The sequence below is a fragment of the Lytechinus variegatus genome, chromosome 18, assembly GCF_018143015.1.
Source record: "Lytechinus variegatus isolate NC3 chromosome 18, Lvar_3.0, whole genome shotgun sequence".
Classification (NCBI taxonomy): Eukaryota; Metazoa; Echinodermata; class Echinoidea; order Temnopleuroida; family Toxopneustidae; genus Lytechinus; species Lytechinus variegatus.
The window spans coordinates 21,075,773-21,099,136 of record NC_054757.1 but is presented as its reverse complement, the minus strand read 5'-3'; the positions used below and the strand labels follow the sequence as shown (position 1 = coordinate 21,099,136).

The 23,364-nt window shown below is 37.2% G+C and overlaps 1 protein-coding gene across 1 annotated transcript in view; it reads right to left on the bottom strand.

Moving 5' to 3' along the window:
* Positions 1-3,353: 3,353 nt before the first annotated feature.
* The window catches only part of LOC121405600 (rhodopsin-like), a 41,545-nt gene continuing 21,534 nt past the window's right edge, over positions 3,354-23,364 (bottom strand). The window contains exons 2-4 of the mRNA XM_041596529.1: positions 16,498-16,631; positions 7,406-7,484; positions 3,354-4,558 (exon numbers count right to left, since the gene is read on the bottom strand). Coding sequence (XP_041452463.1) covers positions 3,529-4,558; positions 7,406-7,484; positions 16,498-16,631 — 1,243 coding nt within the window. The 3' untranslated portion in view covers positions 3,354-3,528. The remainder of the gene's footprint in view (positions 4,559-7,405; positions 7,485-16,497; positions 16,632-23,364) is intronic.

Genomic DNA, 23,364 nt, shown 5'->3' with positions numbered 1-23,364 from the left:
ATTATTGGTTAAAAACTACCCAGAATTAGATAAAGTTTTAACCAATTGTTGTGCGGACAGTATGTTGCCCAACATTTTTAAGAGTGCACAACACTCAAAAGTCCGACTCGGCTAATTTTCTACGAGTGACGAGTGCCCCGTTACAGAGGAGAGTTGTAATCAAACAGAACTCTATAATATCAATTACAACTCGACTTGCAACCAATAAGGTGCGAGCACTTTGGCAACCGTTACAGAGGAGAGTTGTAATCAAACAAAACTCTAAAATCAATTACAACTCGACTTTCAACCAGTGAGGTACAAGCACCTACACTGTAAAAAGTGGTGTTTATAATAGAGGACCACACCCTGAGGTGTTAAAATAACACACTAGAGATTAAACATAACACCAAAGAGTGTAAATGTAACAACCATAGGAGTTGTAATAACACTAGAGGTGTAAAACTAACACCACCAATTTAACACCGGTGTGAAATAACTGGTGTGGTCCTCTATGTACACCGGATAACACCACAGTTTTTGCTGTGTAAGACTTATATTGCATTCGTATTGGCGAACAAACGTGATTCGTTGTAAAACGGGGCCAAGATCTGATGCGCTTCACATTTCTTAAATCATTCAACATTTCTTGGCAACATATAGTGAATGAATAGCGAAGCATGCATGTCTACACAGTAAAAAATATACAACGGTGTTTACTATATGAACCTAACAGTAATTGTTTAAACAGTTTAAACAAGTGTTTAAATCTTAAGCAACAAAGTTTAATTTTCAATATATAATCCTCAATAAATTAAACATGATTGTTTAAACGGTTAAAAAAATACTGTAAGGTTCATATAGTAAACAGCGTTGGGTTAGGCGTTTTTAATGTGTATGATAAATGATTCTTCATTGAAGATCTTCTTACACATAATAATAACTACTTTTATACATTTGCAAATTCCGATTACAAAATATAAAACACATTATTTACATATCATGCTCAAGCCAAGCTTATATAAAATATAACATCGAAATATCCAGAGTATTTACAGAATAATATAGACATAGTTATTTACACCATGATTGCAATTATTGATCCCCTTTTGTAGTAATAGGGGCTCTAAAAACTGTATATTTCAGAAGAACACGAGATAAATAATAGTGCCAAAATGTGCAATAGAAATATAAGCAAAATAATATAGCATTAGCAAGGTGATACATCAACTACTTGAATACTCTAAATCCGATTTCACAACAAAATATGTTTGTAACTGACTCTAACTTTTGTAAGGATTAGGCCTAGTAATGATACAACTATCAACGCAGAGCTGATCTGGTGGGTGTTTCATAAAGTTGTTCGTATGATAAGAACGGCTGGCGATCCTTTCTTTTGGTAAATGGTATACACCAAAATATATAGGCGAAGGTTTAGCGCGTAAGAAAGGATCACCAGTCGTTCTCAAAGTCGCTCTTAACTTACAAACAGATTTATGAATAAACGGCTCCCTGGTCTCATTGCCTATTATGATGCATAAGACTTGAATACACACATAAATATCAAGAATGTACTCTGTCTCTGGGGAGCATTCATCCATATTCCCAGAATATAAACTGACTTTAAAAAAATCAAAATCACCGAACTTTCCTTTGATAATCAAGATCCCTTCTTGATAGTTTTTATGCGACCAACACAAAAACCTTTGTGGTAACTATAAAAGTCGATGATATACTGAGTCTACATAATGTAGGCCTAAAATTCAATTGAGATTGAACGGCTTTCCATTTTATGATACACAAGGTCTTTGATTCGTTTGCTGGATAATGGTTTCAAATAAACAAACAACCAAATCATTAACTTTCCATTTGGACAGAATTATTATAAATAAGACCCTTCTTGATTCATAATTTTATCCGACTCGTTTAAGACAGGTCTGCGACTTGAAAAGATAAATCGCAGTGCAGATTCAAACCTCTAAACCGTGACCACTTTACGATGTGACTACTCAATTTGCAGATTCAAACCTCTAAACCGTGACCACTTTACGATGTGACTACTCAATTTGCAGATTCAAACCTCTAAACCGTGACCACTTTACGATGTGACTACTCAATTTGCAGATTCAAACCTCTAAACCGTGACCACTTTACGATGTGACTACTCAATTTGCAGATTCAAACCTCTAAACCGTGACCACTTTACGATGTGACTACTCAATTTGCAGATTCAAACCTCTAAACCGTGACCACTTTACGATGTGACTACTCAATTTGCAGATTCAAACCTCTAAACCGTGACCACTTTACGATGTGACTACTCAATTTGCAGATTCAAACCTCTAAACCGTGACCACTTTACGATGTGACTACTCAATTTGCAGATTCAAACCTCTAAACCGTGACCACTTTACGATGTGACTACTCAATTTGCAGATTCAAACCTCTAAACCGTGACCACTTTACGATGTGACTACTCAATTTGCAAATTCAAACCTCTAAACCGTGACCACTTTACGATGTGACTACTCAATTTGCAGATTCAAACCTCTAAACCGTGACCACTTTACGATGTGACTACTCAATTTGCAGATTCAAACCTCTAAACCGTGACCACTTTACGATGTGACTACTCAATTTGCAGATTCAAACCTCTAAACCGTGACCACTTTACGATGTGACTACTCAATTTGCAGATTCAAACCTCTAAACCGTGACCACTTTACGATGTGACTACTCAATTTGCAGATTCAAACCTCTAAACCGTGACCACTTTACGATGTGACTACTCAATTTGCGATTAACGCGGAAACAAAATCATGTAAATACTGCTCTATGTTGGATCGAGTTCCACATACGAAATGTGCGATCTTCTGATCCAGTCCCAAAACGACAATTGCATCTGCGGTTTGCGTCGGAAATAGTAGGAAAGGTCTACGAATCGGCAACGGACGAAAGCCGTGACGTCATATCCATCTCATTGTCGCAGACTGCTCGTAGAGGAGTCGTTGTTCTTAATCATGGAGGGGGGGGGGGGGGAGGATTTACTGTAAACATCCAGAATACATGCAATATGGATCTACTTAAGATGGCTAGCCGATCTGCCAGCAGATCAACCCAGTGCATATTCAAATCACTATCACATCATCAAAGAGGTTCAACATTCACTTATTCACTTAGCCCACGCAGAAGAAACGCTAAATCGGTTTAATTAATTGAATACCTACTCACCGTGGAGGTATTTGTTGGAGAATAAAAATGAATATCATTGTTCTTGTTTTGATCGTTGCTATTATCACAACAAATATCATTACTAATATCATCTTATCATTATGTCATTATAATCATCATTATTATTATTGTTATTTATTATTATTATAATATTTATCATTGTTGCTGTTTTTGCGGGTGGTATTATTCCTATTATCATTTTTTAAACAATCTCCAGTATTGTTTAATAAAGGGAGATGGGTTAAACAGGAGAGATCAAATAGCTAAAGACAGTAGACCACCCGATGAATAATATTCAAATCACATGACAGGCCTAATCTACATCTTTGTAAGGTATTCCTTATCATTGACCCCCGGAGCAGCGGGAGGCGGTTGGCTCCACTGATCCATTTGCCCTTCTCCATGTTGCTTTACTCTATCGTCACGCTGGCCCTGATCGCCCCTGCCCTTCTCTTCGATTTCAGCTCCGGTGTCTTTGGAAAAGGTGACTTCCTCGGGGTTCCTCCGATACGTCCCCGCGGCTTCCCCCTTCTCCTGCTGGACCCTCACGGTGGCTGGACCTGGACCCTGCTTCCGGTCCTTCAGCTCCATGGCGTCCTGCTCCACCGTGCTGGAGACGGAGGATTCCGACAGCGTCGAAGAATTCTGGCGATGCATCCCCCGTCGGCCGGTAACCGAAGATTCCTGCGACCCCATGCTTCGATGCTTCGACGGAAGCTCCACCCCGCACATCTCCATGAGCTTCTCCTTCAACGCCGCGTTGAACTTCTCGTGCGACAAACAATAGATGATCGGGTTCCAGATAGCTGAACACTTGGCGAAGATAACCGGCACGACCGTTCCCAACGGTGTCAGTAAATCCGGGTCGAAGTACTGACCAATGACAGCGACTACAGAATAAGGCAACCAGGAGAGGATATAAAAGATGGTGACTTGGAAACCGACCTTTGCGATTTGGAACTCGGTCTTGGCCTTGTCGGCGCGACGGATGGACGACTTATGCTTCTTGTCCTTGTCTTCGGTGAGTCGTGTCCGCATCTTGTTTAGCTCGTGCCGATGCTTCCTCACCGTGACGGCTATGCGGGTGAAGCAGGCGACGATGATGGTGACTGGCACGACGAAGCTGCTGGCGAAGAGGAAACTAACGTGGAGGTAATGGTTGAGATCCTGCGTCATGAAATCGAAGGTGCAGCCGAGACCGTAGCCCTCCAGGACGTAGGACCCTACGCCGAAGAACGGTGGAATGGACCAGAAGATTGCATAAGCCCACACTATGAGAATGATGATCATAGACCGTCGATGAGTCACCGAACGTACCGCCTCCAGAGACCAACAGATCACGTAGTATCTGGAATGGGGACCAAAGAAAGTGATATATCTGTTCGGCGGTTTTTGTGGTTCAGGGTTTTTTTTACTATACACTTTTCATTACCCCGTGATACTAAAGATATTTACATTTTTCACTACACTTTGATTGCTTAAAAGACCGCTGAAAATTAATCAATTGACCTGGACCGTGTCTATATTAAACAAGAAGTGTAAGCTATTCCTTTAAAATGCGAATATGCATCATATTTCCAAGAATTATTTTAAGCATCGTTTGCAGATAACACATATTTTACATTGTTTCAAAGCTCTGCAAAGAAGATGACATTTTAATCATGTTTAATAGAACTCCCAAGTTGGTTCCAAACTGTAATTCCTGAAACTTAAAGGACTATGTTTGTATATGTCCTAAATTAAAGGAGAATGAAACCTTTGGAACAAGATAGCTTGTGTGAAAACAGCAAAATCAAAGAACCAGATCAACGAAATGTTTGAGAAAAATCAGACAAATAATGAGAAAGTTATGAGCATTTGAATATTGCGATATGCACTAATGATATGGAGATCCTCACATTGGCAATGCGACAAAGATGTGTGATGTCGCTTGTGAGCAACTCTCCCCATTACTTTAGTATATATTTCACTTAAACTGCCCCTTTTATCATATCTATCAGTAGATCATGTGTTCTTTCTAAAGGAGGACATGTAATACATATTTTTAAAGAATACATCATGGATAAAGAGTTTGTATCGCCCTATAAGAAAGAGCAAAAATTTACATTTTCAGGGTATTTTATAATCCATCAAAGGGAAAGTTGTTCAAATAAGACATCACACATCTTTGTAGCATTGCCAATGGGAGGATCTCCATAGCATTAGTGATTGCAATATTCAAATGATCATAATTTTCTCATTATTTGTCCGATTTCTTTTCAAACTTTCTTTGTTCTTATTCTTTGATTTTTCTGTTTCGACACATGTCTACTTGTTCCAAATGCTTCATTCTCCTTTAAGGTTTTCGCTATGTATCCCTTACTATATGCTTACATCATGTCTTGTACAGTGATCGTGTAGCGAGCCGACATGTTGCGAATGACTCTTTATACCTCAGTCACATTTCATCTACGGCGGCCGTTCGGCGAGTCGAAAATGGCCGTTTATTCATTTTTTATTCAAACCGCCTATGATGTCTCTGGTACACACAAAAAATGTTAGAATGGCTGTTTTCGACTCGCCGTACGGCCGCCGTAGGGGAAATGTGATTGAGGTATTTTGTATGTTGGTGACGTGTTTAAAGGACACCAAAACCCAAGAAAAGAAGCAATCTTATCAAAAAGAGTAAATTGAGAGGAACAATTAAAAACAAAAGTTTCATCAAAATCGGTTATGAAATAAGCAAGTTATAGATGTTTAAAAAGTCTTGTTGTACTCAATCATTGGGAGATAATGTGAACTATGTAAAATAAAGTGGAAAATCTGAAAATTTGTGTACAAAACAAATGGAGAGTTGTCCACAAAATCAGCCATTTTGAAGCACGTTTGCCAATTTGAGGATTCCCAGAGAAAGTACAAGACTTTTTAAATGTCCATAACTTGCTTATTTCGTAGCCGATTTTGATGATTTTTTTTCCAAATGTTCCTTTCATTTTACTCTTTCCAATAAAATTGCTTTTCTTCTTGGGTTTTGGTTATTTCCTTTAAGTGTATTCTCCCAGGGGGCGACTGCGTTAAGGGCCTGGTCACGCCGCCCGAGCGTCGTTGGAGCGGTCGTGGACCGGTAGGGAAAGAGGGTCGAATTTCGCTTTCAAAATTGGGGGAAAAATCGAAAACAAAAATCGAAAACATAAAAAAAACAATTGAAATCTAAAATGGTGAACGGTAGCGAGCGGTGATGATTTTTTTTTTCTCTCCGCTCCACGACCGCTCCAACAACGCTCGGGCGGTGTGACCATGCCTTTGGGAATTTGATGTGCCATTTTGTTTATACATGTAGTGGCGTATATTGCATCAGCAAGAATAACACTAGAAATAATACCCCGAGTTCATTTCTCTGTATTCCTTCTCTTTTTAACGTCTTTTAGGCTATTATTCATCATTATTTGTTTGGCGTCACCTTTGCCTGGGAGGCGAAAAGTGAACTGAATAACGGCGACCCGCAGGTCTCTCCTCCCGATATAACTGATTGGGGGAGTGCAGGTGGACCACTACACCGGGGTTTTCCCCTACTCTAGAGGCTAAATCTTACAAGCCATTAATTTGAAAGTATTAAACTGGCAGCTATTTTTCGTTAGGTCATGCATTACACACTCTTATAAGTTTTTTAGAAAATAGTCTACGATCAATCACCTTCAAGGAAAAATCGTCTAGTTCGCAAACTAAATTTGTCATTCAGCCCTTGTCATAATAATGGAAGGGGGGGGGGGGTAATTTCCATTCTTCTAGCACGGATTGGCATGACAATAGACTAAAAAAACGCTGTTTAAAATTTCAAGCAGGATGTTTAAGCCCGTCACTCTAACATGAGTTGTTTAAAGTCTGAAACAAGTTGCTTAATTTGTTTTGACAAGATGTAGAAAACGTATGCATAATTGAAAACAAGATTGTGTAATGTTTAAACAACTTGTTGTTAGAGTGACGAGTTTAAACAGCGTGACATTTTCTTTTTACTCTGTAGCTTGCCCCCCCCCAGATAGACATCTTAAATAATTAAAAGCTTAAGAAACAAATAAAATCGGATAAGGGGAAGTGGAGAATATTACTTTTTAACCTTTTTTTTCGAGGGGGGGGGGTCAACTCTTAGTTTGCTTGGATAGGAGGCTTTGCCAATTTTTGTTCATTTTTTCTTGATTTAGTTAATCCTCTTGCTTACCTATCCAGTGCAATTGCAGTCATATTGGCAATGGACATGATGCCGAACAGAGCTCCACAGAAGGCGTAAAACTGACAACCTGTAAATTCAAAAGAGTAAGAATGAATTGAATATGACAAATTATAAAATTACAGCATATGTTTTGTTTCTAGAATGAAATGCTATAAGAGGGATTCGTGAAAAACTTTTTATCAAATCGCCCCCCCCAAAAAAAAAAAAAACCCAAAATAATAATAATAATAAATAATGAATAAATAAATACAAAATCGAGAAAGCTTCAGTCATTTTCAGCCGAATTGTTCAACTGGACTATGTCTGGAGGAGAAACAAAAAGACTTTTAAAAAAATGTTTAGAAACTCCTCCAAACATACGGATTTCAGTTGTCTACTATACGTCTTGCCACCCGATCTTCCGCTTTCATCATTACTGATTTGGTAGTGTGTATATAGGTGCCACGAGCCTAATTACAACAGCTGAGGAAATCAAAAGATATTCATTCGACCCAACCCATAATTTTCTTTTTAATTTTATATAGCTGATTGACAAAAGTGTGTGAATATGATTGGAAATCTAACATTGATTCTTGGGAGGGTACCTATACTGAACCTCCTTTGCCCAAATTGTGAAGATATATCAATGACTTTGGAACTACTTTTGACTGGCGGAAGAATAACAGCTATTTTACTGTTTCAAGTGATGAATTTGACCCCTTTAGGGGTTATCTTCATAAATGGCGATTTATTTTTAAAATGAGCTGGTCAAGGGACCCTTTTCTTGTCAGATATGGAATGTCAGATATATATATCCTTTTCACTGGTAGTAAACGTTCGACCGTCTAATTTCAATATTATTTTTATGAATTTTTTAACAGTGAAATTTTAACATTTATGATTGTTTGTCAAATGTATTATTTATGCCACAGTTTATTGCATTCACGTTTGTAACTTAATGCCCGAAAGCGAATTTTGTGTATTCTTATGCATGACAATAGATTATCTTGAATTTTTAAACACGAATCTTCGGGAAATGTTTTACGCGTGTGAAATTTAATTTAATATAAATTGGAAACAGGGGAGACGCTACAGGGGAGAGGGCATCCACACACACTTGATGCTCCAAGTAGTTGGGAAAGAGAGCTAAGGAGGAAGAAGATTATACCAACAAGGGCAGTGCTTCCACTTTTCAAAACGGAACTTCCTGGAATTTCCTGGATTCCAGGAAGAGTGGAAGCACTGAACAAGGGGGTCTGGGACGCGACATCCTATCTTACCTATCTTACATATTCAATCTTTTATTCCATTGGGTAAAAAATGACGTCACTTTTTTGGTGGTGTTGCCAACCCTAGCAATATAGTCACGATTCTATGTAGGGTAGACCGCGTAGAGATTATGCAAGGGCATGATTGGAGACAGGGGACAGTGTCATATTCCCTGGCAAGTTCACAATTGTTATAAGCCACCGGAATCCTTGCTTCTGAATGGCATAGAGTTGATTAAATATTCACTGCCCTGGGACCAATTTCATAAAAAGTTATAACTATTGTAACTTTGCCATTATGGTAACTACCAAGGCAACCTTGATTTTGATTGGCTGCTGAGTCATGTTACCATGGTAGCTACCGTAATGGAAAAGTTACAACTGTTGTAACTTTGCCATAATGGCAAAGGTACAACAGTTGTAAGTCCTTTATGAAACGGGCTCCAGGGCTCCGTAACACAGGGGCTTGCGATTGAAGAACCTCACTGATTGGTTCCTAGTCAGTATTTTAAACCAAATGCGCGTGTACCATTGATCTTTATTGGCCAGTCCATCAGTGTAGCGATTGATCTTGAAGGGGGGGGGTACTCACGAAATAAGGCATACGGGGATGTGCCGCTGGAATGGGTCGCTTTTATTTAAAGAAATCCCTAAACATGGGGTATGGTTTTATGTTGGAAAATTCCTTAACATGGCCTCAATTTTTAGATACAGGCCTTAAACATGGGTCCATAATCTCCTCCAATTTTGGGTGATAACCTTTTTCCTTGCTTGTCAAATTTTTAATAATGGGTACCTTCTTAGCCACAATGACCAGTAAATATGGGTATCGGTTTTGAACCTTCAGCCGCTCATCCCCCTCAAAACCAAATCTATTAGTACCCACCCCCTTTGTGTTACGGAGCCCTGCATGGACGCTTAAAAAAAACCCTTTATGCGTAAACAATCCCGACATAAGATTGATTTTGAGATAAGGTTAGACAAGATTTATAGAGAAAGCTATCAATGGAATTCCAGGAAAACTGTATCTATTCTACATGATCGAAAAAAATCAATGGAAATATTTAAGAATTCTTCGAAGTGCTGGTTGAAACAGTAGTGTCACCCCATTTACCACTAATCACAGTGATATTATTCGCTTTTTATGATGTTGATGAAATCGAATACATATCTTGATGCGCAGGGCAGATAAAAATAATACTATTCATGATATTCTATTCATCATCCGCATGAGATCTAACGACAACAAGAAACCAGTGCTATTAATACGGAAAAAAAATTGTCAGAATTTTATTCAGGATCTGCATACTGCAAGAACAGGATGAATGTGTTTCTACTTTCCACGGTGAAGATTCTTAAAAAACACAAGTGGACAACTCGTTCTAAATATGCATTTTAAAACAACAAAATAAGCATCCACCCCCTTCTTTCGATAATGACGTTCAGACGTTTACGTATAGCAGCGTTTAACCACATATGTATATCGTTATGCCAGCGATGGAATGACAAATAAAGATGAAAAACAGCTTCATGATTCGAAAGATACATGTAGGCCTACTGTTACTGCTGACCGAAATATTTTCGCTGATATTGGTCAAGTGCAACAATGCGCTGACAAAGTAATGGCAAATGTGACACAGTTATTCTAAAACAACTGAACACAGAATGTGAACAAGATAATACGTTATGTATAAACACACATATTTTAGATATGAACGTAATCTCGCAGATGTATTGTTTTACGTGTTCATACCTGATACAACTGCGTTCACATTATCTGTCATGCCTAGAATAACTATCAATAACTGAAATAAAATACCCCTGTTTATATCTTAAGTATATTATGTGCATATGAAAAAAAGCTGTATTCATCCGTCATTGTGTCATATCTAAAATAATTATGTTCCTACCTAAACAAATGTGTTCATGCGTAAATTAGATGTGGTCATATGTAAAATTAAATGTATTCACACCTGAAATAAGCGTGTTTATATCTACAGTAGATATAAAATAGTTGTGTTTATACATAACATTCCTTGTTCACATTATGTGTTTATTTCTTTAAGAAAACTGTGTTCGTGTTAATGTGTTCACATCTACCGGAGACAAGGGGGCATTTCATGAAACAAAAAAGTGGTATCCACTATTGTTATAAGCTACTAAAAATCCTTGCATCTGATTGGCTTAGAACAAAGATATCAGTGAAAAATCACGGAATATCTCGTTTTATGAAAAACTCTTTTAACAGAGGCGGCACCAGAATATTTTGAGGGGGGGGGGGTTGTTGCACCCACAAATGTAATAACGCCCACAAATGTAATAACGCCCACAAATGTAATAACACTTTACCCACAAATGTAATAACGCCCACAAATGTAATAACACTTTACCCACAAATGTAATAATTTTTGATCGCCCACAAATGTAATAATGACTTTACCCACAAATGTAATAAATTTGAAGGGATTTTTGGCGAATCCGTTCTAAACTAAAATCCTATAGTAATGCGTTCATATAGCACAAAAGTGCAAAGTCTTTTTTTCAGACCGGGTTAATAAAACATCAAAGTACAAGTCCAAAGTCTTTCTTCCAGACCCGGTTATTTCAAAAATTATAATATAAATCCAAAGTCTTTTTTCCAGACCCGGTTGTTAAAAAAATATAATAAAAGTCCAAAGTCTTTTTTTCCAGACCCGGTTGTTTAAAAAATTGTGATATAAGTCCAAAGTCTTTTTTCCAGACCCGGTTGTTTCAAGAATTTTAATAAGTCCAGTCTTTTTCCTGACCCAGTTATTTCAAAATTTATAATATAAGTCCAAACTAAGATACGATAATGATATTCCTGTTGAAAAAATTGGAATCGAGCTTAGTCTTTTCTCCAGACCCAGTTAATTAAAACTGGTGGAATTAATGTCTTTGTTGTTGTTTCAACTTATACGGTGTATATTGTGAATATATGCACTAAGAGTAAATTGAGAATCAAGCGTAGTCTTTTCTCCATACCCGGTTACCTGTTATTTAAACATTATGAATAACAGTTTAAAAACAGTTTAAAGACCCCATAATCTTATTAATGCTGGATATAGCGTAGTCTCTCAGCCCGACCATTTTTTTTCTTAAAAAAAAACGCTAATAGTAAGAATTAAAAAAAATCAAAGTCTAAGACCAAACAAACCTTCAACCTAAGAACCTGTTTTAAAAGAGGTTTAGAGTGTTGTCTTTATTCCAGACCTAAAACAGTTACGAAAAAAAATCTTCTAACATAAGACCTTATATTCTTATTCTCGTGGAATAACACGAGTTTTAAAACGTACTCTTTCCTCCAGACCCGGCTATTAAAAAAAATAACTGAAAAACTTCGAATCTAAGACCAAATTTCCAAAGTTTTACCCAGTAAAAATATGTCTTTTTAAAAATAATACTACTACCCCTACAAAACATTGTAATAACGCGTGGGTTAAGCAGACATCCTTTCTCCAGACTTGGTTACTATTTGAAAAATAAATAGTTTTTACAAATATTCTAAAACGAATACCCAATAATCTAATTACTGTGGAACAACATGAAGACCGATTGTCGAAGATCGACTTTCCTCCAGACACAATTATTTCAGGAATAAAAAATCAATAAAACTCAACCCCCAACAACGAATCTAAGAACCAACAATCCTCCAAATTAAGACCATGCATGTAGAAAAGCACATGTTTAGAGCGTTGTCTTTATTCCAGACCCGGTGATTTAAAAATGATTTAAACAATCCTAAAAATAAAAGACTCATATTCTTATTCTTGTGGAATAACACGAGTATTATGCTTAGTCTTTCGTCTGGACCCGGTTATTTAAAAGATAAAGAAATATTGAAAAAAATGACAGCTGAGACCAATCTTCAAAATTAAACCCACTTAAAATGCTTGGGCTTAGAGTGTTGTCTTTTCCCCTCACCGACGTATATTATAACTTTTGAAACGACCGGGTCTGAAAAAAAGACTTTGGACTTGCATTATAATTTTTGAATTAACCGGGTCTGGAAAAAAGACTTTGGACGTATATTATAATTTTGAAACAACCGGGTCTGGTAAAAAGACTTTGGACGTATATTATAATTTTGAAAAACCGGGTCTGGAAAAAGACTTGGACTTGTACTGTAATATTTCATTAACCGGGTCTGGAAAAAAGACTTTGAACTTTTGTGCTATAGACCAATTTCACGGCCGGTTTATGTATTTGGCCCTCTATCGGCGACGCCATTGCTGCGGTGGGCAAGTGCGCTGACCGCGATTGGCTCTGTGTACAAATTCAATGAAAGATTACAGATAAGCTCTGATATTGTGTCATTAAATTCATCATAAAACAATAAAATAAAGCATGGACACCTGGGTAGACGATGTAAGACAATGGCCATATCTGACCGATGAAGGTATGATGAATTTTTACGCTTTGGCTACTTTTCCCCCTTAGTTTTGTCAGTAAAAGTGAGTTGATGATGACCAAGAATCGCTGTTGGTTTTCATCAGGGAGCTCACTTCTTGTTGCTAGTAAATTGTGTTAGAGTAGCGGGAGAGTGAACGAGACATAGAGTGAGAGGGAGAGAGGATGAGAGAGGGGAGAGGGGGATAGTGAGAGGGGAGGGGGAATAGTGAGGAAGGGGGGGGGGGGTAGTGAGAGAAAGAGAGAGAGAGGGGGTAGTGATAGTGTTAATACAGAGAAGGGGATTAAGTGAGAGGGAGAGAGAGAGGGATAGTGTGAGATAAAGAGGAGAGAGAGAGAGGGACTGATATTTCCATCTAAGTCCTTTCTGTTGATGTTTTTTATCCACTGGCGACGCATTCCTTCATCACGGCCTGGAAACCTATGCAGGGAGTACGGCTTCACACACAAACAGGCTTCATGAGTCCAAGGCGAGTGAATTTCACATTCACTTTGCTTCCAATCCTGAAGCTTTCTCCAATTGTTGTGGCAATTGAACACAGCACAGCTGCGACCTGAACATCTCCGATTAATGCTCATTGTCAATCTGCTCAATTGGTCCAAAATAAAAAAAAAAATCGAACGAATGTACCAAATACCCTATTGACTTGTGTACTATAAAGTTGATTCGCCCACCGCAGCATGGCGACCAGTCTGCTGCCCTCTCACGTTGTGAAATTGGTCTATATGAACGCATTACTATAGGATATTAGTTTAGAACGAATTCGCCAAAAATCACTTCAAATTTATTGCATTTGTAGGTAAAGTCATTATTGCATTTGTGGGTAAAGTGCATTATTACATTTGTGGGTAAAGTGTTATTACATTTGTGGGCGTTATTACATTTGTGGGTAAAGTGTTATTACATTTGTGGGCGATCAAAAATTATTACATTTGTGGGTAAAGTGTTATTACATTTGTGGGCGTTATTACATTTGTGGGTAAAGTGTTATTACATTTGTGGGCGTTATTACATTTGTGGGCGATTATTACATTTGTGGGTGTAACAGGGGTCAGGAAGACTTATGGGCGGGGGTCAGATTTTTTTTCTCAATTGAATTGTGGGGGTATTATAGAGTTAACACGCTTACCCGAGATCTTTCCTTTAAATGATCGTCTTCTTTCTTTCCTTTATTTCTCATTTCTCTTTAGTAGCGTACTAAGAGGCGGGGGGGGGGGGATTGGGAGGCGCTTGCCTCCCCCAAAGAAATTTCACGACTAAGAAAATAATAAAGACAAAAGGAAAGAGAGAAGAGTGAAATATATTTTCTGAACATTATGTCAAAAACTGTCACAAAATTTGATTGTTTTAATGAAAATATCGATTTTTTTCTCGCTCTTTCCGCTCCCTCGCACTGGCGTTAATTGGGGGGGGGGGGTGGATTCTTTTTCACTCCCAAGAAAATAAAAGACAAAAGGAAAGGGATAAAGGTAAAATATGATATTATTTCCTGAATATTATGTCAAAATATATTACAAATTTGGGTTTTTGCTCGCTCGCTTTTCTCGCGAGCAACTTTTAAAATTAATTTACGCGATGTTTCATACCGAGCCCCCTCAAAATTTTGCCTCATTACGCTACTGTTCTGTTTATATACCGACACAAAGAAACGGAATTGCAACCTACTTTTAGTAAATTCCTAACGATGAATTCATTTCTCTGCTCTAGCTCCCTTTCAGCTTATAACTCTACCCATAATGAGATCATTAGACATTGATTTTCTCCTCTCTTTTTTCTTTTGGAGGGGGGGGGGTATAGGTCAGAAGTGCCATCAAATGAAACTAGAACATTAGGGATGTCTATGCTCGATACTAGTGATTAAATATGACAATGGAGAAATTGCATTATATTCCAATTTCTATTATTTTATGTACATGTACATGCCGAAGGCATTTTAAGTAGTAATTGCATTCACTGTCGGCTGCGATTATAACCACTGTAAAAGAATTTAGTTAGCATCTTATCTGTATCATGATTTTTCATCCATTCGTCTAAGCGAACACTGATGTGTTTTGATATGAAGTTGAAATATTTTAATCCATGTTTGACAGGTATACGTGGCGGAAAACTTGACTCTCTGCATGTGCTGTGCGCGTGCGCATGAAATCAACACGTGAAAGTTACCCCAACGCAAACAAATTAATGGACACTCACAGTCATGGCAGTGAGGAATGGAAACGGGATGGAATTAGACAGAACAATTGCTCGAGAATCCCAACTCCATCTTACAGACGCCTTCCTGGGTCCATGAGGATAATTGTTTAAGTACGGACAGGAAGGCGAAAGACGCAACATCAATTCATCTGGTTACGTCGTGAAGACAAATTAGAAGCACTCTTCTTAATACGTTACAAATCAAATGACACATTGGCGGAGACAGTGACATCATGTTTACACTACACTGTTTACGGAAGAGCCGTGGTGTAGTGGTTATGACTCTCGCCTTGTAAACAGAGGGTTGTGTGTTCAAATCCCACAGCGGTCTAGCATCCTTTGGCAAGGCGTTAATCCACACTTGCGTAATCTTACAGGAAAGAAATTGGTCTTTGGTGTATGGAACCGTACAAATTTCTTTTAATGAAACACCCTTTTCCCCTTTTTAAACAGACCTGTTCTCTTAAATTGCAGAAAATTCCCTTTATTATGAATTTACAGAATGATTCTGTTATATAATTGCTTTCTGCAAAATCTTCTTTTTTTCTCTCTGTTAAATCAGGTTTTTTTACAGTGTACATTCTTATCCCTGTTCTGGTCTATCGTCGGATCTGAGCAGGTATCGGTGTTAACGACATGAACTTAAAGGGGAATCCAGCCTTGGCTTGCCTTGTTGCATTTAAAACTTTTCATAATTAAAATAGTTATGTGCGCAACTCAGTGATGCGCAAATGAGTGAGTCGATGATGTTCCTCACTCACTATTTCATTTTATTGTTTGAATTATACACTATTTACATATTTGACGATAATGACTAATTTTACTGAACCAAAAATGTTAAAACAATGGTATTTCTACATGTTCAGGGAGGAATTAAACTTTGTTCCAAATGACAATGAGGAGAAAATAGAAATATTTCATATAGTGAAATACAAAATAAAAAGTGAGTGAGTGATATCATCAGTCCCTCAATTGCATACCGACCAGGATGTGCATATAACTGTTTTGTGAAATTAAGCGAAACTTTAAAATGTCATAACTTCTTGTTTTACATCCGATTTTGATCATATTTTCAGTGTGATGCTTGTTAGATTTTTATCTTCTTATTTAAATCAACTTTTTGTTGGGGTGGACTTGTCCTTTAAAGAATAAATCGACTTCGTAACACGCAAGAGAGAGAGAGAAAAGGGATTTAATATTATCTTACCTACCTATATCCCCGAAGAGCCATCTATTGTATATAGTTGAAGCAAACATGAGAGGAAAGTTGGTAATGACCATTCCAAAGTCACTGATGGCAAGATTCACAATCAACATGTTGGGTGGTGTCCGCAAAGACTTGGTCCTGCAGTGCCAAAAGAAAAATTAGAGAAAGAGAACGTATGAATAACATCGCATGATATCGTGTGGCAACGAACATTATGGTATTTTAGTCTTTTACTGCAATTTTTCCCCTGATATGGTCGATGTTAAATTACCAAAATATTACCGAGAAATGTTATGGTATTTTAGTCTTTTACTGCAATTTTTCCCCTGATATGGTCGATGTTAAATTACCAAAATATTACCGAGAAAATGTTACGCACTTGGTCTGATATGAATATTTTTATTTAAAAAGATACAAATAGTAAAATAAATGAAATTTTCTTTAATAATAAGTGTATTTTGAAGAACGGAAAAACGTTTTTTTCATGAAAATCTGTTTCTCAAAAATATTCTTTAAATTTCATCACATTACAGATGTCAAGGGGACACTTAAGCCGGATAATTATTTCAGATGTATGGGATTGGACGAGGAGGAAGTTTCAGTTGTTCAAGAAATATTTGCACATACCCCCAGAGAATGGAAAGACAGGTTAAGAAGGAATACTTCATTGGACGGCTTGAATATTGAATTTGTCCTTTATGAGAAAAGAATTCAATTCGACTCGGTTACTTCCAAATATCTATATAGAGAGTATATAAACAAATCGTATGGCAATGTAATGGTTTGTATGATATCGTAGTGTATGGTATGACTTCGTGTTGCAAAGTGCACTTAAACACTGAAATGTTAAATCAGAAATTGAGAGATTGAAGGAATGACAACCCGTTCCAACTGTTGCATTTACCACTTTAAATCGTTTGACCCAACACTTAAATTCAGCTTTATGCAAAGTTTATATATTATATTATTTTATATTAAAATGTCAATCTCGTCTTGCTCATAATTGCGTGAAGTGTTCGTCATCAGGTATCAAAATGTAGAGGAATTATGGAATTGCATGATCATAATTTATTTGCCTTTGAAGAAAAAAACAAGATGTGGGAACCCCGATTTCCTAAAAATACTACTACTACTACTGATAGTAATGATAATAATAATAATAACAATAATAAATAATAATAAAAAATATAATAATAATAATAATAATGATAATGATCCTCTTTTATATAGCGCTTAATACATCAAAAAGACGTGTCTAAGCACTTTAAAGATATATTATTAACCCAGTCATATGATTCAATCAGTCATTCCAGCACACAATGTGTGCACATCCTCCACTCCCTGGGGAGTATTCCAGTCGGTCACCGGTGAGGCGCACGCAGTACTGGACTTTCACATCCGACCGGGTACCAATTTAGCACCTGGGTCGAGAGTGGCAAAGTATGGATTGACGCCTTGCCAAAGGACGTCAGACCTAGACTGCAGACGCAGACCCTGATTGAAACTTTGATCAACAAGTATGCCTCCGCGCAAAGAACTAGGACATACAAAATTTGCTGTTCCAATTCAGGAGGGCCTACAGTACACAAGGCATGGGTAGGCTGCACATTCAGACCCTTTATTCGAGTGAAGGATTTGCCCAGCAGCAGACTACGCCGGACCGTGGTGGTATTCGAACACACGACCCCCCCCCCCCACCCGTTTTCAAGGCGAGAGTCAGAACCACTATACCTGTCCATGCACGGCTCCTCCTCCACACAACAAAGAAAGTGAGACGGAATGTGATGGAAGAAAGAAATTAAATTAAGAGAAAGAAAGACAAAGAGAATAAGAGAGAGAGGGAGTGCCGAGTTGAGAAGTCTCGATTTGTAATCAACCTGCTTTAACCAGATAAATGTTAATAAGGTTCTTAATAGGATTTAAGTTGAAAATTGTAGCCAGGTAATGATGGAATGGAGGACAAATCTTTGCATTAAATTCTCATTATCATTTCATGTTATATCAATAATCTCAATAAAAGTGGCCCTTGAGGCGCTACTCGAAAAACAACCACGAAGGGTTAGATAATTATTACTTGCCCTTGCGAAGAGAGATTTTTTAATCAAAAAAGAATATTTTTTATGTTTACTTTATACTCGGGAGTGTCATATACGTATATTTACCTTAATTTTTTGTTTTTTTAATTTTTGTGATTTATTGATTTTCACAATTACACATTTTATGATAAACACACCAAAAACTAGTCACAGATGTTTCAAGACATAATATTATATACAACACAATTATAGATTTAAGAAGCACACAGTAAAAAAAAACAGAATTACCTCAGATGATTTTGTGTAAGAGCATACCTTGAAGCACTGGCGGATCCGGGGGGGGGGGGCAAAGCTGGCCCGTGCCCCCTTTGAGAGACACCTTTAAAATTTGTATGTAAAAATGCCGTTAAAAACAGAAATATACCCCCCTTAAAAGTGAATACTTTTTTCTTTTGCTTGCCAATTTTTTTTTGGTGACGAAATGTCATTATATTTGGTTGAAAACCTTTTTTTTTTGCTTGTCAAATGTTTCCTCGGGAAAATTGTGCCCCTTTTGGAAAATCCTGGATCCGCCCTTGCCTACATTGAAGTTATACACTTTTGTGAGAAATTCAAAGTAGGCATATGTCATCTTAAATAGTTAATGCTATACTATCAGACTCGTTCGCTTGTTTGTTAATCTGAATTTTTTTCGTCATTAGCAAATAAAAACTCGCCACAATCAAAAGAAAATCATACAGAGAAAAAGTTTTATCATTCAAATTTTTTATTGTTTATCTCTTTATTAATAAGTGAACCATGTCAACGCATACGACTGGATATTAAGCAAATGAAGATCAGCAAATACACCGTTGGCAAAAATTATGGGCCAAGCCATCATTCAGACAATTCCGATATAGCGAAGCTGAGGAAAAGTAGCATCTACGTTCATATCGTCAAGGAAGAAATAGCTTGTCTCAACCGCTGTCACCAAAATTCGATTGTTTGCTTCACCGTCCACATCGGAAACGATCTAATCTATTTACACAAACAAAAAGGACGATATTCCTTGAAAAAAATGTCACCTAAACTGTAATATCTGGAGTAAAACTCAGACAAAGCAAAAAAATACGAGTACAATTACTCCTGGGTGTATACATATTTTTTTTAATTAGGATATACGAATGCAAATGTGTTTGTGGTATTATAGCGCTAAATGATATACGATTAGGGTGCCATTTGGAACGATGGGGGGGGGTCCTCCAGGACTCAAAACGGATTCAATAACACAGTAAATGTATTTTCAAATGCGAGTAAAATGACAAAAACTGGAGGTCTTTGTCGAAAATTGGTGGACCGGAACAGTTTTGTCCTAGGTTTCGGTCGGAGCTGACGAAACAAATCGAATATGTCGTTTGTTCAAGACCAAACCGCTGTTTTGAATCACCTATTTTCGACAAAGACTTCTTGGTTCTTCTTTGTCATGAAGGGCATTTGACAACCGGGGAGCGTTTCATGAATGACGTGTCGGACGTTTTTTCCGACAGTTACTATAGTAACAGTGCTTCTCAACCAATCAGAATCCAGGAAAGTTGTCAGATCTGACAACTTGTCGGACGAAAATATTGATGAAACGCCCCCCAGATTCTCTATGTTCTTGAATTCGTCGTGCGTCGTGGAGCAAAACCTCCATATTTGTATGCAGTGCAACGAACTGTTATCCAAGATAGTACATAGATCAATGACCTTTAAAGATAAATTCCAGTTCTGGTAACGATTTAAAAATGACTTTTTACAATGACCACCCAAGTGTCTGTTTGTATGAATAAAAAATATGTGCCAAAGGATTCTGGAAGAAATTGTGTAATTGCTGAGAAATATGCAAAATAAGCGCGGATTCGGTCACTTCCGTCGGGTCTTTATTCCAGCAATAATAATACACTGTCCCATGTTTGCCTATCTGTGTTGGCGATATTCAGTGTGATCGTATTTCAGCTTAGATTTTATGATTTCACAAAATTCAGTTTTTAACTGTACCAGATCTAGACCCACGATGATGTAGTCATACTTAACCGTGGTTTTACAGACTTTTTCACGAAATTAGTGTTTTACTGCAATACTATCATTTAGCTTTAACCTAACAAAATACTCCGGGTAATATCACTCTTCTGTGGTTCTACATGTAAAGATCATAACTGTTTATCTGAGAGATGAGCAAAATAGCTGATTGGATTGCGTTTGATGGAAAAAAAGAAAAAAAAACATGTCGTGATCTGTGTCGTGGAATATGCCTATAACCAAATACTGTATAACTTAGAGGAGTGCACCCTTTAACCCTTATCGGGCATGCTTTTCAATTATTCAATTTCTGCAAGAGCGTGCGTTTCGTGAAGTGAGCTCTTCATAATGTTGTCTTGTGGCATTCTGTATCTGTCAAGCATGGGCATAAGTGCCCTTCAAATGGAGTTAAAGGAGGTACCCGCCCAGGCTAAAAATAATGATTTGAAGAGATAAAGAAAAAACAATCAGACAAACAAAACACTGAAAAATTGATCAAAGTCAGACAAGGAATAACAAAGTAATTACATTTTAAAGATTACCTTTATTCCGATAAAGCAGTTCTATGCATGATGTCTTCATGAATATTCAGTGAGCAAACTGATGTTGTCATATCCCCACTGTATTGTTCTTTTGTATTTTATTACATGAAATCATGTTATCATAATTTTGTCCTCCAAGAACATTTTTTTTACAAAATGGATTGACAAGAACAACTGAGTTTTACATTTGATTTTCATTGCTGCAACTAACATTAAGGGATATATCATACACGCACATAACATACAAATGAAAATACGAAATATTTATGATTCATGTATGAAAAGGGGAGAGTGGAGACATGACATCGACCCACCTAATGAGTATTCATGACGACGTGCACGATAACTGCGTTTACAAAGTATAAAAAAAGTATTACAAACTTTAAAATCAAATATCTTCGTCATTTGTCATATCTTAATAAAATTACCCCTTTAAAAATTAAACAAAAATAAAAACCACGTGGGTACAGATTGCAACTCTTGTTAACATTCTACATATCTGGAAAGATAAGTCATAGGACGCTCGAAGAAACGGGTAATAGACTGAAATATATACCGCGAACTATTTTGGGGGCAATACACTGTAATATTCTCCGAGAGCTATCAACACCTACATAGACTGAGATGTCGACCTTTTCCAGTGCCTAGAAGGGGGGGGGGGTGACATGATGTGTGAAGATGCCATGATCAAATAGGATAGGAAATCTATCATCAGGGACCCGTTTCATCATGGACCATGGTTTCATAAAGAGTTTCAATTGTTGTAACGTTGCCATTTTGGCAACTACCATGGTAACGGGGCTCAGCGGCCAATCATAATCAAGCATACCATGGTAGTTACAACAATTACAACAGTTGTAACTCTTTTTGAAACTGGCCCCTTGATCGAGGAATCAGAGGCTATCGCGTGTCTGTTGTCATGATTACGAGCTAAACCCTTACGCTTCGATGTGTTTTTTAATCCCTCGTAGTCATTCACTTTCGATCCGTAAAATGTTGCAGTTGGGCTGCTCAGAATTTGAAATTTAATCTCTACATTGTCTTGAAGTTTCATTATAAACTTAAGATCGTGTGTCACATAATTAAAGGACAAGTCCACCCCAACGAAATGTTGATTTGAACATGTTGAATTAAAAGAGAAAAATCAAACAAGCATAACTGAAAAAAATAATCAAAATCGGATGTAAAATAAGAAAGCTTTGACATTTTGAGGTTCGCTTGATTTCACAAAACAGCTAAATGCACATCCTGGTCTGTATGCAAATGTCGGACCTGATGACATCACTCACTCACTGCTTCTTTTGTATTTGTGACATGATTATTTATAAAAAAAAAATTCTCAGAATTTTATTTTATAATGGTTATGATATTTTGCTTATATATATACTATGTTTTGTTTTACTTCTACTTATAGATAAGTATCATCTACTGTACATGCCTGAATTTATTTTGTCTGTATGTAACTATTTTGACCTCATTACTTTGTTCTTCTGTTGAAAATGAAATAAATAAAATTGAATTGAATTGTTTTATTCCTCCCGATCTTGTGGAATTACCATTGTTTTAACAATTTATGGTTAATTAATTCAAGTTGGTCTTTATTTTCAAATCTGTAAAACTTGAAATAAATCCTTATCCATATTTTGTAATTCAGGCAATAAACAAAAAACAAAACAAAACAAATGAAATAGCAATTGAGGGACATCATCGACTGTCTCATTTGCATGTCACTGAGTTGTGAATATTAGTTTTTTGGACAAAGAAATGAATGTAAATTTTAAAATGTCATAACTTCCTTATTTTACATACGATTTTGATGGCATTTTCAGCGTTATACTTGTTGACTTTTCTCTATTGATTCAATTCAACATTTTTATGAAGTGGACTTGACCTGTAAGACAATGTCGTTCCTACCAGAGCACCCCCCCAAAAAAAAAAATGATGCCGTTGCGCTCTTTACATTTGAAGGTATAAATATCTGCCAGGTCCCAATTTACTCTAGTCTGCAGGCACAGACCCGGATTGAAACTTTGATCAACAAGGTGTGTCTCCACGCAAAGACTAACACATACAAAACTTGTTGTCTCAATTCAATTCTGAGCGAGAGGGCCTTCAGTACACAAGGCATGAGTAGGCTGCACATCAGACCCTTAACTCGAGTGAAGGGTTTGCACAGCAGACTAGCTCTTTACCCCGCCATTTTCCTCACCTGGGTTGGCTGCAGTACATCGTGACCATAATGATGGCCCCTCCACA